Source organism: Symphalangus syndactylus, chromosome 6, assembly GCF_028878055.3.
Source record: "Symphalangus syndactylus isolate Jambi chromosome 6, NHGRI_mSymSyn1-v2.1_pri, whole genome shotgun sequence".
Taxonomy (NCBI): domain Eukaryota; kingdom Metazoa; phylum Chordata; class Mammalia; order Primates; family Hylobatidae; genus Symphalangus; species Symphalangus syndactylus.
Window position 1 is genome coordinate 48,677,792 of NC_072428.2, and position 14,754 is coordinate 48,692,545.

General features: G+C 45.2%; 1 protein-coding gene across 14 annotated transcripts in view; it reads right to left on the reverse strand.

The window, feature by feature from the left end:
- Window positions 1-14,754, reverse strand: part of PPFIBP2 (PPFIA binding protein 2) — a 143,899-nt gene that overhangs the window by 24,682 nt on the left and 104,463 nt on the right. For all 14 annotated transcript variants that reach the window (XM_063641101.1, XM_063641100.1, XM_063641098.1 and 11 more), the window contains 5 exons: window positions 11,153-11,245; window positions 5,982-6,093; window positions 3,515-3,576; window positions 2,323-2,398; window positions 813-916 (listed from right to left, as the gene is read on the reverse strand). In XM_063641101.1, the coding sequence (XP_063497171.1) occupies window positions 813-916; window positions 2,323-2,398; window positions 3,515-3,576; window positions 5,982-6,093; window positions 11,153-11,245 (447 nt within the window). The remainder of the gene's footprint in view (window positions 1-812; window positions 917-2,322; window positions 2,399-3,514; window positions 3,577-5,981; window positions 6,094-11,152; window positions 11,246-14,754) is intronic.

Consider the following 14,754-nt stretch of genomic DNA (forward strand, 5'->3'; position numbering starts at 1 on the left):
CAGTGACCACATGGAGGTATCCAGTAAGACCTGAACACCGCTATTCTATAATTGCCAGCAATCTGGGGTGCTTGTTCTGAGTCAATAACTGGCTCACTGGATGATGCTTTTGCTCCTTAATTAAAAAGGTTGAACTGAAGCACTAAGATTCTTTTCAATTTGATAGTCTGAAGTTTTCAGGAATCTTTTGGACCCTAGGCTGAAGCCCCTCCTTCACCTGAGGTCTTGTTTATTTGTTTATTTGTATCTAGCTTAAGTCTAGAAAGATTCATACAATAGGACCAGATTTTAAACAATCGAAATAGATGAGAAGGAAAATCTGTGTCCTGGCTATAGGGGTTGAAGGGCATATCTGTCAAGCAGGAATGCAGCATTTCAGAGGTTGCAGTTAATTCCTCTAAATGAGCAAGACATGTTCGTTCATTCAACAATTATTTGTTGAATTCTACTGGGTATCAGGCATTACTGCAGACCTTGGAGAAAGGGTGGTAGATAAATCAAACACCACCTTTGGTCTATGCTTACATTCCAGAGGAAAAAAAGATAAAAATAAACTAGGAGCCTGATTAAAAAGGAGAACTCCTATCCTTGAAAGTTCCAGTATCCACCATGCTGCCTCTAACCAGAGCACAGGCCAGAGCCTCAGCCTCTTGCTCCCCTAGCCCCATCACAGCCTGAGGGGGACTTTATTAATTTAAGTATTCACCTGCCAAGATATGTACCTGACACGTGTCTGACTAGATCCTCCCTCAAGCTCAGGGCAAGCTCGGAGGACCTGCTGAAACCCTACCTCGTGGATGGAAACACAGTACCTCTTGTTTAAATAATTCTTCAGGGCCCTTATTTGTAGTGTTCCACTTTATGAAACCTCCCTCCGGTTCTTCTTCATTGATTGAGAGAGTTCTCTCTGAAGGCCCTGCAAGCATTAATGTAGTAAGAGTGAACTGTTGAATTCATGTTCAGAAACCTATAATCGTACCACAAAATTCTAACATTGTTTCTCCTTCATTAAGAAGGACTAAGAAATATATAAAGGGACAGTAAGAGTGTGATTCTGAAGATTCTTCAGGGCATCTGAGCAAGGGCTGGCATCAGGATCATTTCAAGGTCAAAGTTTATCTGCAGAACAGAGGTAATGTACCTACCCCCCGCCTCCAAACTTCTCACTCCTTAGCTGTAGGCAATCAAGGCCCTGAGAGTGACTTCACTCATGATCTTAAAAAGAGGGCTGTGAGGCCAGGTGCTTTGGCTCACGCCTGTAATCTCAGCACTTTGGGAGGCGGAGGCAGGTGGATCACTTGAGGTCAGGAGTTCGAGTCTAGCCTGGTCAACATGTTGAAACCCCATCTCCACTAAAAATACAAAAATTAGCCAGGTGTGGTGGCGGGTGCCTGTAATCCCAGCTACTAGGGAGGCTGAGGCACAAGAATTGCTTAAACTTGGGAGGCAGAGGTTACGGTGAGCTGAAATTGTGCCACTGCACTCCAACCTGGGTGACAGAGTGACACTCCATCTCAAAAGAAAAAAAAAAAAAAAAAAAAAAGAGGGCTGTGTGTGAGGACTGGCAGAGGCCCTGGTCAGCGACCAGTCAGCCACATCCTGGCAGAGGCTTGGCTTCTTCCCAAGAAGAGGCAGAAGCTCAGCCAGAATCAGAGGTTCCTGAATATCCTTCAAAGCAGCCCTGTGCTGTGAAACAGCTGCTTCCTCAGAATCTATGATGGGAGCCCAGGTCAATGGCATGAACAATGAAGGCAGCCTGGCACATGCACCACTATGCCCATAAGAACCCTGATGCTGCTTGCATGTTGCATTCAGTCTGGGCAGCAAATATAAAACACAGCAGCTCTCTCTGTCCTGTGACTTCCTGTAGCAACTCAGGCCCAGCAACTCGAGGAAGGCTCCCAGAGGGCCCTCTGAGTCTGCTGCGGAGCTTTAGATTTTCTAGGAGGTGGATGAGCTCTAATCCCCAATGACGGCACTGAGTTGATTTTTGATCCAGGTTTAATTGCACTTGCTGCCTCTAAGGTGTGTCCTGGGAAGATGCATAAGAGACCCTCCAAGGGTGGGGAATTCACAGGCTTTATATTCTTGGTGATCTGGATAGTCCCTGAAGGCCCTAAGCTGACTTCCATTTGGTAATATTTCTGGAAATCAACAACTGCTAAGTTCTCATCATGCAGAAAAGTCTAAACAGCTCTGTTCTCCAGTAGGGAGTCTTCTCTGAAATAGAGGTGAAACAGCTGCTAGCAGGACTATCCCTGGATTTAACAGAGCTGATGGAATATCTTTCAGAGACAACGGTAGGATCACCCTTGCTCTTACCTTGAGTGACCATCACAATCTCCTTTACCTTCCGGTACTGGTTTAACAGCCCCGTAAGCTCCTCTATCCGACGGTCCTGCCACAGTGCAAGTAGAGATTTAGATTAATGCTATGCTGGCATCTCAGATGATTTCATTTTGGGACCCACGCTGTGTTCTGGGCACAAGGAGAAGAAATCCCACGTGGAACCAAAGGAAAAGAGTGTCCAGGCCCCATTCCACAGAGCTGGGATTTCAGTGGTCTGCCTCATAGGCATCTGCAGGCATTCATGACTCTACCTGAAGACGGTGAGTCATCTGAGACACCCTTCACAGGGCTTAAACACTTTCAGAAGCATGAAACTCACTGTCTCCCTACCTTCCTGAAGTGGTCATTGAAATCTGCCTTCTGGTCCTAGTGTTGCCCTCTGGAGCGACACAAAAAAAAAAGACTAAAATAAAGCTGTCATATTTATCTCAATATACTCATTTGTTCCCTAGGAGTCCGAGATACCTCATACTACAGAGGAAATTCCCAGAGAAGATCGTTTCTTTCAAGGCAAAGGCCTTGAAAGGAACTTGGGAGACCACACAGGTTGTAGACAAACTTGGGTGTGAAAGCTGGCTGTGCTATTTACTAGTTACCTGACCTTGGGCCAAATTACTTAAGCACTCTGAGTCTGTTTCCTCATCTGTAAAATGCAGGGTTGTGATCCTCAGAGATGATGTTTATACCAGCCAGGTACTTTTTATTTACAGAGGTGGCTCTTTATGACTGTGCCGAAATTAGATGCGAAGGATATAAGATGGCAGGGTAAACTGAGGTACTGCATGCTGCCGAGTGTCTCTATGATGGTTCTATTGTCAGATCATGCACATGGGAGACTGGTGGGCTGTTTTGCTAGGAGTTCCAGCAGGACCTCTGATATTGGCAGTGATCACAGCAGTATTTTTTTTCCCCCACACCAGCAGGAACAGGCAGGGCTATAATCTGCCTTTAGGAGATTCCATTTAGACAAACTTTCCAGTTATCAAAGCCAAAAACAGGTGGCTGAGGCCAAGTCTCTAGGGGGCATAAGTCATTCTCCTGACATATCCCTATGTCAATGGCATGATAAGCATGGCCCTGTCCAGAATATCAGAGACCAGCAGGGACCAAACACAGCCAGGGATGTAAGCATGGAAAAGACAGGGCTACCCCATGACCACCTCACCTTATCTTCATTGGCAAGCAGCAAAGTTTCCATCCCCATTTTCAGGCGTTGAATTTCTTGGTCTAAAAGAATTCAGGTATAGAAATAATTATTTATATAAATGCAAACAGCTATCCACACTTGCTATGATGTCTCCCAAGTTCAAATGAAGACTTCCCATGTGAACATGGCTCCTTTAGTTCTTTAAAGAGGCCAGGATGGTGTCTGCCACAGAATCAGCCTCCTTAAATATTTGCTAGACTACTAAATGAAGGAAGCTAGTATTCTGTCTTCTCTTTATAGACATTTACGGGCAAAATCAAAATGCCCATGTACTTGAGGTGACAGAGAGGAAGCCAAAAATCTTTCAAAACCAACATCTCCTAAGAATATAGACATTCTTATCCTTTACAACTTGAGTAGGCATGCACCTGGGCTTCTGACTGGCTTTGAAGAAAATCATACAGTCTGACAAATTGTAGGAAGGGGAGAATTTAACATTAAAAAAAATCTACAGTCGAGTGAAGACTGGGAAATAAAAATTATGTAAAAGAGTTGGTACTTGGCTTAATTTAAAATGATATAGTCAAAATTGACTAACAAATGTTTAGACGTATTGGGATATATACATACATGCAAATGCTGGGTTAAGGATAAACAATCTTATTTCATCATAAACCAGAATTTCCCCACGCGCTGAGAAATCTCTGTCGGTCTGTGGTGGAAAACTCAAGGCCTTCTCTCAGTTTGGACCCAAGAGGGACTCTGTTGATTCCTTAACTGTTTTGGAGAGCCTAAGGAAGCTGGAGGTCATCTGCCAGATACTCTAGGAATTGGCACATAGCTAGATTGTTCAAAGAAGGATCTATGCCTCTTCCTAAATGGGAATAGGGATGTCTATATAAAAAAAAAGTACAGGAATCAAGGGAACAAATATACAGGCCTCCCCTTTTCTTTTGGGATGCTTGTTATATCTAACAAGAATAGCAACAGTAGATCTATGGACTTTGTGTAAATAGTTGTGGAGATTCATTTTCAGAATAAAGTGGAGAATTGCTTGCTCATTATTTAGGCTCTGGGTAGCTAACATCAGCTCTGCAGCTCACTTTGCTAGGGAGGGCAGTAAGCTCCAGATGAAGACTGGCAAACCCTGATCCACTGGTCAGAACCTAATTTCGGCAGCAAATGATCCAAGGACCAGCTCTAGAAAGTACCCAGTAATGGAGCTGAGTAGGGCCCGGAAGGCTTAGACTGTGGGGAGAGGAGAGGTAGACTGAGAAGGCTGCCTGGCCTAGAAGTCATGGCATGGAGCACTCTCTGTCCAGGCTTAGCATCAGAGATAGTCCAGGGTGTCTTAGTAGAACCCAGCCTCTACAAGCAGGCCTTGGCAGGTAGGCAACACACCCAATGGCTTGGGCGGACACTGAGAAAAGCTAGGAGAGGGATGAGCATGTTGATCACTAATTTCCTTCTCCAGCCTAAGCCATTGTTGCATGGCTTCCACACCCCAGCTGGGGATCCAAGCTAAGCTTTCAGTGCTGAGGCCAGGATGTGACTAGGTAGTGGCACCAATCCGTAGGACTATATGATCTTTAGCATTGCTCTGCACCCTGGTAGTGAGTGGAGAAGTTGAAAGGTGTGTGATCATTTTGTATACATGGCGAACAGCCATAAAGATTTATGTGTTCATTACAGTAGTTGAGGATTTATCCTCTATTTTTGATCAGCAAGACTTAAACTCCTCAGGGACCATTCACCATCCTTTCACTTATTCAAGAAGTATTTCTTAGGATCCTACAAGGGGACAAATATTGTGCTGGACTTTGTGGATATGCTCTTAAACAAGAAAAATACACTCCTTGCCCCAGAGTGGGGATAACACACAACACTGGTGAGTTATAGTAAGTGCTAGGCAGGAAAAAGGAAGGACGTTGAGTTACAGAATAGGACTGGGGGCACCCATTTGAGTTAGGGTGGCCAGGAAAGGTCTTTCTGAGAGGTAAGATTTGAAATCTCAAGAATGAAAAGAACTGACTTGTTTCTGTAATCTCAGGGCCTTATATAAGCATCAGGCAAGTATCCGTGAAATGACTGAGTAAATTGCTAAAGCCTCCCCTTTGGTGATGACACCAAGTAAGGCCTTTGATGAAAGTAAGGCCTTTCAATCAAATGAGAGAGTAGGTATTTCCTACATTTTCAGTAAAAGCTCCAGAGGTGGCTGCACAGAACTTCTGTGCATCTGAGAAAAACCTTCTAGTTAGGGGAGGGTTCCAGAATGATTCCACAATAGCGCTGCATTATAGGGACACACAAACACACCAACTGGTGCATCCATTCACTTGGCCATGCTTGCACACATGCATGCATGTCCATTAGCATGGCTACACACACAAGCATATGCACACTTATTTATATAAAAACATGCTCACTTATAAGAGTAGGCCCGGGGACCCAGACAACTGCATTTTGTCACAGTCAAGCTAGTCACCTCTCTCTGTGTGGTCACCGTGGAGAGCTGCTGTCCGGGAGAGCTGGCTGTGCAGACGCTCAATTTCTGCATCTTTCAGGGCCACCTGTTCTTGCAGCTGGGCAACTTCAGCCTGGAAGAGCAACAGCGGATCCCTACCAGGTCAGAAGGACTGCCAAATCATGACGAAGTGCCTCCCATCAGAGTCCAGAGCCCATCAGGCACCAGGGTGCATCAGGAGTTAGAAGAGGTGAGCAGTAGCAGGGGTTCACTGCCCTCTCCACAGGTGGAACTCTGCTGACTGAACTCACTCTTCTAGGCCATCCTGGCCCTCCCCACAGCTCTGGCCATCAATGTGCTTCTTCCCCTGCATCTTCCTACCTGACCAGGCTTTCTCTTCCCTGCCCTGAGGACTGGGATTTTGATGAGGAGCTGGGATTGTGTACAATGGGAGGGCTGTCCTTGGTGCAGAGGAGGATATTCTGGATTGGTCTTCCTTCTCCCAAGATACTCATGCAATAACATTTAGAGACAGCACTGTAACAGGTGCATGCAGCTTTCATCTTTCCAATCCACACAGAAAATACAGCGGAAGCCTAATCACCACTGGTGGAGAAAAGGTAAGCCAAGGGCTCCCTCCCTCCATACACTCCTACCCTTTGGGCACAGTCACTGCCTCTGCCCAACCTCCAGGCATGTGTGCACGCTCACTCATATATAGATGTACAAGCATTCAGGAGTGCTTACTTTACATACTTATGCAAAAAAAAGCATGTATACACAGCTCGTAAGTACACACATACATTCACATTTGCACACACAGGCAGCTGCACTAGATGGGTCCCATTTCGCCATTAAGTAGTGCAGGTTAAATTCCACACACAACACTAGGTGTGGTTGTTCATGCTTTCCCATACTCATTAGGAGATCAGAATTGTATAGGTCCTGTCCCAAGAGGTACCTGGATTTTGGAGTCAAACAAACCTTGATTCTCTCATTTCCTAGTTGGTTGACCTTGGGCAAGTAAGTTAACCTTTCTGAGTCTCAGCTCACCTATAAAATGGGAAAAACTACACCTACTTCATGGGACTGCAATGAGGTTTAAGATAATGGTTATGAACAACCTAGTACAATATTTAGTATACACTAAGTGCTCAATAAATGCTACTGCTGTTTGCTCCTCTCATCCTATTCTTTTCTTTGTGGATAATCGGTTCAGTTCTCTCAGCATCAAACCAGGTAAGAAAAGGGATGAGCATCAACCATGGAGCCGGTCAATAAAAGACAGCAAAGCCTTCTCCTCTGGCCACCCCTTCCCCATGTGTTGGCCCAATCATGTCCTACCTTTGGTCCTCAAGGTTATAGTATGGGCTGTTCATTTCCACAAAGGCCCAAGTTAATATTTGAACAACCCCAAGTAATTAAATGAGTACTGGCCCTGTTGGCAACTCTGTTGCTGGACAAGCCTTGTGTTCAGTTTCAGCAGAGGGACTGAGCACCCACCCTGATCAGCCCCCGTGCTCACTGCTTTCTTACATCAAATCCTCACAAGCAACCACGCAAGGAAACAGTATCTCCGTAAGTCATCAGGGAGAAAACGGGAGTAGTACAAGATTCTGTGTCAGTCACAGAGCTACTCGGTGACCAGGCCAGGATGTAAACCCTAGCCTGCCTGCTTCAATGTCAGGGCTCCACCCACCACCGTGTGTCTGCTTCTGAGTTAACAGGACAGATGCAGGTCACTCTTACCAGGCTTGGGCTCCCTGGGCCTACCTCAAGGGTTTCTGAATAACCTTCCCTAACTTCCCCCAAATGGGACAGGGATAACCATATAAAGAAGTGACAAGGGGTAGGGTTTCCTTATTCCAAAGTTCATAATGAAGCACTGTCCCTCTGCCCTGGGCTCCACTCACAGAGGCCAAGAGCTGGGTCCTGCTGTGCAACCCGCTTGCTGAGACATGCAGCTACGGAGCAGTTTATCAGAGCTCGCTCAGGGCAAAGATGCCCATGGGCTTATGACTCATGGTGACAATGGCTCCTGAAGATACTAGCTTTGGGACTCTCAACCTCCATTTCTACAAAGGCCAGATGATTCTTGAAAGATATTCCTTTAACTTTTCTTGCACCTCTCCACACCCATTTCTACCTTTCTTTGTGGACAGGATGGGCACTGGTCTGTTAGAAATCGGGATACCTGATGCTTGTCTGCTGGCCCCACAGTTGGGAATTCAGCAATGTGGACCGATCAAGACAGAATCTAGCACCTGGCACTATGAGGGCTCTTATTCCTGAGCCCTGCCTCTAGGGGAGGTCCTGTAGGTACATACCATGGACCCTACAGACCAAGTGACTGGGCCCAACCTGCCTTGTGCCGATTTCCACAGAAATAGGCCAGAAACTATAGGTGCTCTGTTATCCTTTGAGCGATCTCTGTCTCCACAGTTGGGAAAGCCAAGGACAGTCCAGAGACCTTCTACTTGACTGTGTATGCTACTGCCACTGTTCCTATGGCCACAGTCACCATGGCTAGGGCTGTGTGGCAAAAGGTCTGAGACAGCTATGCAGACAGGCAGTTGGGCAGAGACGGGTGCTCTGGGTCCCTGCAAGTGCTGTGCCTCATTAAACCCAGGGACCATGCCCTACTGCCATTGCACTGGGAGATGAATCCCCTTCAGGGACTCAGAGGCCTTAAGCAGAAAAGTGAAAAACTTCCAAAAACAGTGCTGGTTTTCTCTGCAGGGAATCAGGATGATGTTGGAAACAACATGAAAGCATGGGAATGACACAGACCCAGATGGGAACCTCAGCTTGGCCACGCTGAGCCTGTTTCCTTCCTAGTCAAGTGAGAATAAAAAAACATATACCTCACTAGGTGATTTTTATGGATTATATGATAAAATGTGTGCAAATAGCTTGGTACATTCTGGCACATAGGAAGTGCTCCACACCTGGTAGTTATTAAATAACCCTTAGCATCTCAAAGGTCTACATGTCAAGGCAAAGAGCTGGGGTAATTTAAAAAGAAAAGCGTTATTTGGTTTTATGACAGAGGGCGGTATGTACAACTTCAAAGGTTTCCCCAAGACAGGGCTTGTTTGAGTGGGGCGTTGTGATGGAAGGTTCTGGGCTACTGGACAAAACCAGTGCCCCTAGAGCTAGTGGCTGTGAAGCATACACACCCAAAACTACACTCAGATACACACAGGCCAGGACACAGATGGGTCTGATTGCCCAGGTTTGGTACCAGATAGCTGTAAAATCTTGGGAAAGTTAATCTCTCTGTACATCCATTTCATTACCTGTAAAATGGTTAATCAAATTATTTTACATTTATACATTAGATTACATAAATATTTGCATATGTTCAGTGCTTTCTTTTGATAACATGATAAGTCATAAAATTTTAAATAACAGCATGATATAAAATTGCATGTAAATTATCAACAATAAAAATTAAGAGACAGAAACACTGAGATAGAGAGACCCTGATGTTTGAATATTTGTTCCTGCCAAATCTCATGTTGAATTGTAATCCCCAATATTGAAGGTGGGCCCTGGTAGGAGGTGAATGGATCATGGGGGTAGATTTCTCATGAATGGTGGCACCACCCTCTTGGTGCTGTCCTCGCAGTTGTGAGTGAGTACTCATGAGATCTGGTTGTTTAAAAGTTTGTGGCACCGGCCGGGCGCGGTGGCTTACGCTTGTAATCCCAGCACTTTGGGAGGCCAAGGCGGGCGGATCATGAGGTCAGGAGATCGAGACCACGGTGAAACCCCGTCTCTACTAAAAAAAAAATACAAAAAATTAGCCGGGCGTGGTGGTGGGCGCCTGTAGTCCCAGCTACTCGGAGAGGCTGAGGCAGGAGAATGGCGTGAACCCAGGAGGCGGAGCTTGCAGTGAGCCGAGATTGCGCCACTGCACTCCAGCCTGGGCGACAGAGCGAGACTCCATCTCAAAAAAAAAAAAAAAAAAAAAAAGTTTGTGGCACCTCCTCTCCTCTCTCTCACTTGCTCCTGCTTTTTCCTTCTGCCATGATTGAAAACTCCCTGAGGCTTCACTAGAAGCTGAGCAGATGTGACCACCATGCTTCCTGTAAAACCTGCAGTACCCTGAGCCAATTAAACTTCTTCTTTATAAATTACCTAGTCTAAGCTATTTACTTGTAGCAATGCAAGAATGGCCTAACACAGACCTAAAACAGAAGAGAACAATACATGGAAGGAAATATTAGCAATGGTAGTGCCTGGGTGGTATGAGTGCTTTTTATTCCTTTAATTTTTTATGGTTTGAAAATTCTCTATAGTGTGTGTTATTGTTCTTATAATAATTCGCAATTAACTTGCACAAAAAATAAAAATACAAATTGGAAGTTAAGAAAACTCTAATAAAAACGATCCAGTAATGCCCTTGGGTGGCACTGCAGAGACAGTAGGGGAAGGCAGATGTGAGCCTCCCACCTCCCCATACTCCCAAAGGAAACCTAACTGTAGCCTAATGTAAACTTCCTGAAATTTAAATAACAATTCGACATTTTAAAATCCAATGTGCAGGCCAAAAAAATTCATGGGCTGAATGTAACCCACTAGTTTTGATCTCTGCACTTTAGTATAGGAAAAGAAGGAAGAAACAAAGGGGAGAGGGAAGAAATTTATTTCATGATAGAACTTATTATTGGTGTCCTTTAAATTGCAGGCTCCCTAGTTTAAGAGAAACATGATTTGATTGAAGAAATAATTCGAAGCTTATGTCATTTTTAGGAATATATTTTGTGCGAAATATAAAGCATGCCTATTTTTTGAAAAACTGATTCTAGAAGGGACTACTGAATTTAAAATGATGCATCCAAGATCTGCTTTAGGACTCATGACTCACTGCCTGCCACTCACTTGCTCCCCCCACTCGTAGCCCCTTCTTGGCCCAGCTTCAGCCAGGTGCTATTGGGTGCAGGGAGAGGAAGCAGACTGGGTTACTACACTTGATCAGTTCATAATCTCACGGGCATTCTCCATTAGGATCTTTCCTAATGGATCAAGTCTGTCTGCTGCACCATCTGGGCACACAGTTGTGTGTCCACACTGGAGGGTTGATTTGCATTTTCAAACTTAGGCTACTGGAAACCCCAAAGTTGGAATGCAGACCCTCCCCACAAGGCCCTCATACTCTCTCCATAAGCATCAGGAGTGCCGTTTACCTTAGTGGCCTTTAGCTTCCATTCATGCTCATTCCTTTCATTTTCCAACTCTTCCACTTTGATTTTGAGGTGCCTGAGCTCTTGCAGTAACTCCTAGAGGGATGAGGGAGAAAGACAAAGTTCTGATGGTTAAAAGATGTGCTCTCGATTTACCAACCTGGTTAAACTCATGCATAGGGGATGCAGCAACCACATCAAGCTCCACATAACAGCTTTAATCTTTAAACATGTCCTTTGTTTCAGGAAAGCTGTATGGCCATTAAAAAACAAAGGCCAGGGAGTTCCAGACATAAGAAAGTGAAAACTTTCCTTTTAGTTTTAGAACCTGTTCTGCCTGCCCCTTTCTCTGACATCTATGTCCTACTGCGGGGTATGCCAACATCACACACATGAGTAGGGGCAGGCAGGCGAGGCTTCGGAGTGGGAAGAACAGAGATGCTGAAATGAGGCAGCTTCTTCCCTGTGATGCAAAGTAGTAGGAAGCAGGCTAATTGGGAGCATCTTTCTGTGCTGGGAGTGAAGGAAGATAGAAGAGGGGGCCTGTGATCCTGAAAGGCCTCATAGAGGAAAAAAATGAAACCCTAAGGGAACAAATGTTAAGGGCCAAATATAGATGTCAAAATGGGTGTTCCAGTTCAGAGGAAGACATTGATTTGAAGAAAGAAGGGAGGGAGAAGGCATACAGGGAGGAGTAAAGATAGGAGACAGAAAGGGAGATAACTCATGGGGCTGGAGCTGAGGGTGTAGGCACACAGTGGAAGATGAGGCTGGGAAGTTAAGGTGAGGCCCTAAGGTAAAGGCTTGAGGATGAGAATACATATGAGTTCCGATGCCATTCTTTGGACAGTGGGGAGTCACTGAAGGTTGCTGAGTGGGGAAGTGAAACAAACAATTTTCTCTTACTCATGTAGCTAGTAAGTGGTGGAGCTGGAATTCGAGCCCATATATTCTGACTCTAGGACCCTTGTTTGTGAAACTACTCCTTCTATAAAGATGACTCCACTAGGTACTGTTATCTTGAACCAAGATTTCCTCAAGAGACAATTGGTCCTGCTCACTAGCTCCCATCAGAAGAATTGGCATAAAGATAATTATTCCCATAGGCTTTCTGAACTGCAGTCTCACACAACAAACTTCCTACTTAACATCACATGGATGCTGCACAGGCACCTCCGGACTGTCAGGTGCCAAGTGGAACGCTCAACTCCTCTCCTAGTTACTCTCATCTCACTGAACGTCATATCCATCTATCTAACAGCCTATCCAGAAACATAGGATCTATCCTCTGCATCTCCCTCTCCTTCCTCCCCTATGTATGCAATTCGTCCCCAAGCTTTATTAATTCTACTTCCAGGAAAACAACTTGAATGTCTCATTTCTTTCCCACTCAGGCACCACCACTCTGGTCTAGCAATTAGCACTGACAGCCTGGACAGTCAATTCATTGGTTGCTCCTCTGTTGTCTTGCTCCTCTCAAAGCAATTGACCCCATGGCATCTGGGGGAGTGATATGATCAAACCATACATCAGATCATGGCACTCCCATGCTTCTCAAAGCTCATCAACTTCAACCCATCACCTGACAGCTCCCTGCCTGCCTCTTGGATCACTCTTTCTCCCTAGTTATGCTCTAGCCACATGGATAATTTTCAGTTCCTCTCTCCAACTTAGGTCTTCACAGACAACATTCCCTCTGTCTGGAATTTTCTGCCAGGTTAACTTCTGCCCATTCTTCAGGTCTCCCTGAGTAAAGCTATCCTGACCTCCCTACTATATCAGGCCCCTCTGCTGTATTCTCTTGTTGTACTCTGTGTACCTCCTACGTAATTTGCAATTAAATATTTATTTATATGACAGCTAACAGCTAGCTCTCCTCCTAAACTGTAAACTCCATGAGGCATTTGCTAACCTCTGGTTATCCTGCAGTGCCTGGCACATAGTAGGTGTATACTATTTGTCAATGAATGCACATATGAAACTCAAGTCATTATTTAACTGGCCTGGAGGTCTTGGCCTTCTGAGATAATCCACCACGAAGTGACATTGCTTACCCTTGAATTTTGTAGGGTTATTTTTTAAGATTGCCTTCTAATTGAAGTGAGCATATGCTGATGCCTGTTAAAAACAAGACAAAAAAAACTTCTCGCCTGGCGTGGTGGCTCATGCCTGTAATCCCAGCACTTTGGGAGGCCGAGGTGGGTGGATCACTTGAGATCAGGAGTTCGAAACCAGCCTGGCTAACATGGTGAAACCCTATCTCTACTAAAAATACAAAAATTAGCCGAGTGTGGTGACAAGTGCCTGTAATCCCAGCTAAAAAAAAGAAAAAGAAAACTTCTCAGCTAAGGTTATTGCATCCATGATCTGCATCACTTGATGTCAAGGCCTCAGATACCTGCTTTGACTTGCGGCAGACCCAGAATCATTCTCTGAGAACATTATTGGCCCTGTCTGAGAGGCTCCAATGCCCACAAGTTGAGGGTTCTTCTGCTCAGCCTTGTATCCTAGCCAGGTTACTCAGTTTGTTGAGGAGGGTGTCAGGCCAGCTGATATCAGAATCAGAAGTGTGCAGGTTCCTACTGCCTGAGGGGCTGCCACTGTGGGTATACAGAAATCATCCTCTCCAGGCTCCGTGACCTCTGGAACATCCTCTTCTATGTTACTTGTTGTCCATCATTGACTGCCAACATTAGTACACACACATTTTTCCTTCCTTTAAAAGTCTTGCTGGAGTAACCTACTCAATATAGGTCATGTGCCAACACCCTCTCAAGGCTTCTCTATCCAAGTCTACATTTACAACTTGACTTTCCTATTTCCCCCCTGTCCTTTAATGCAGCAGGAAATCTTTCCAACCAAATCCCTCCCCGCAACACCTATGTCTAGATTTTCAACAGGCTCCCTAATTGAGTATGGACCATAGTAACTTCCTACAGAGCCAGAGTACCCTCTGTAGTACTCATGGCTGCTGTGACCTCGGTCTTTTCTTGGGGGGCTTCCATGTCCTCTTCGACAGTAGGCTTCCTTCGAGGCATAGGCTTGTCTCTGCTGAAGCTGCCATCACCTGCCATCAGCAAAGTCATAGAGGACCAGGTTACCCCCGTGTGGACAGCCAAGTCCAGAATCTCAGTCAGATAGAGCCCCACATGGCCCTGTTGTTATAAAATCACCCTAATGTGGTTATGTAGGGGGGATTTTTCCTGGAAATTCAGATGATGACTTAATTATTCACAGCATATGAAAACTTGTATTTTATTTTTTCACTGGGGGTAAACCTCTTTGAACATAAACTTGAAAGGATTCTTTTTCATAATACTTTTTTTCCTTTAAAAAAAAAAAAAATCACGTGAAACAAAACTTTGTTTAATCTCCCAGCCTGGGAGGAGGAATCAGTATCTGAGTTATATACCCGGGAAGGGGAATCATGAGGCTTCCTGTGGCACAAATGCCCATCACTCAGAGCACCTGGTGCACCTCAGTCCCAGCCCTAAAGGAGATGAGTGCCACCTGTTTGAGGGTTGGCCTCACCTACTCAGACCCTGCTCAGTGGGGGTCACTGAGCTCACCTCACATCCCAAGAGGATTGAGTGAGTCCAAGCTCT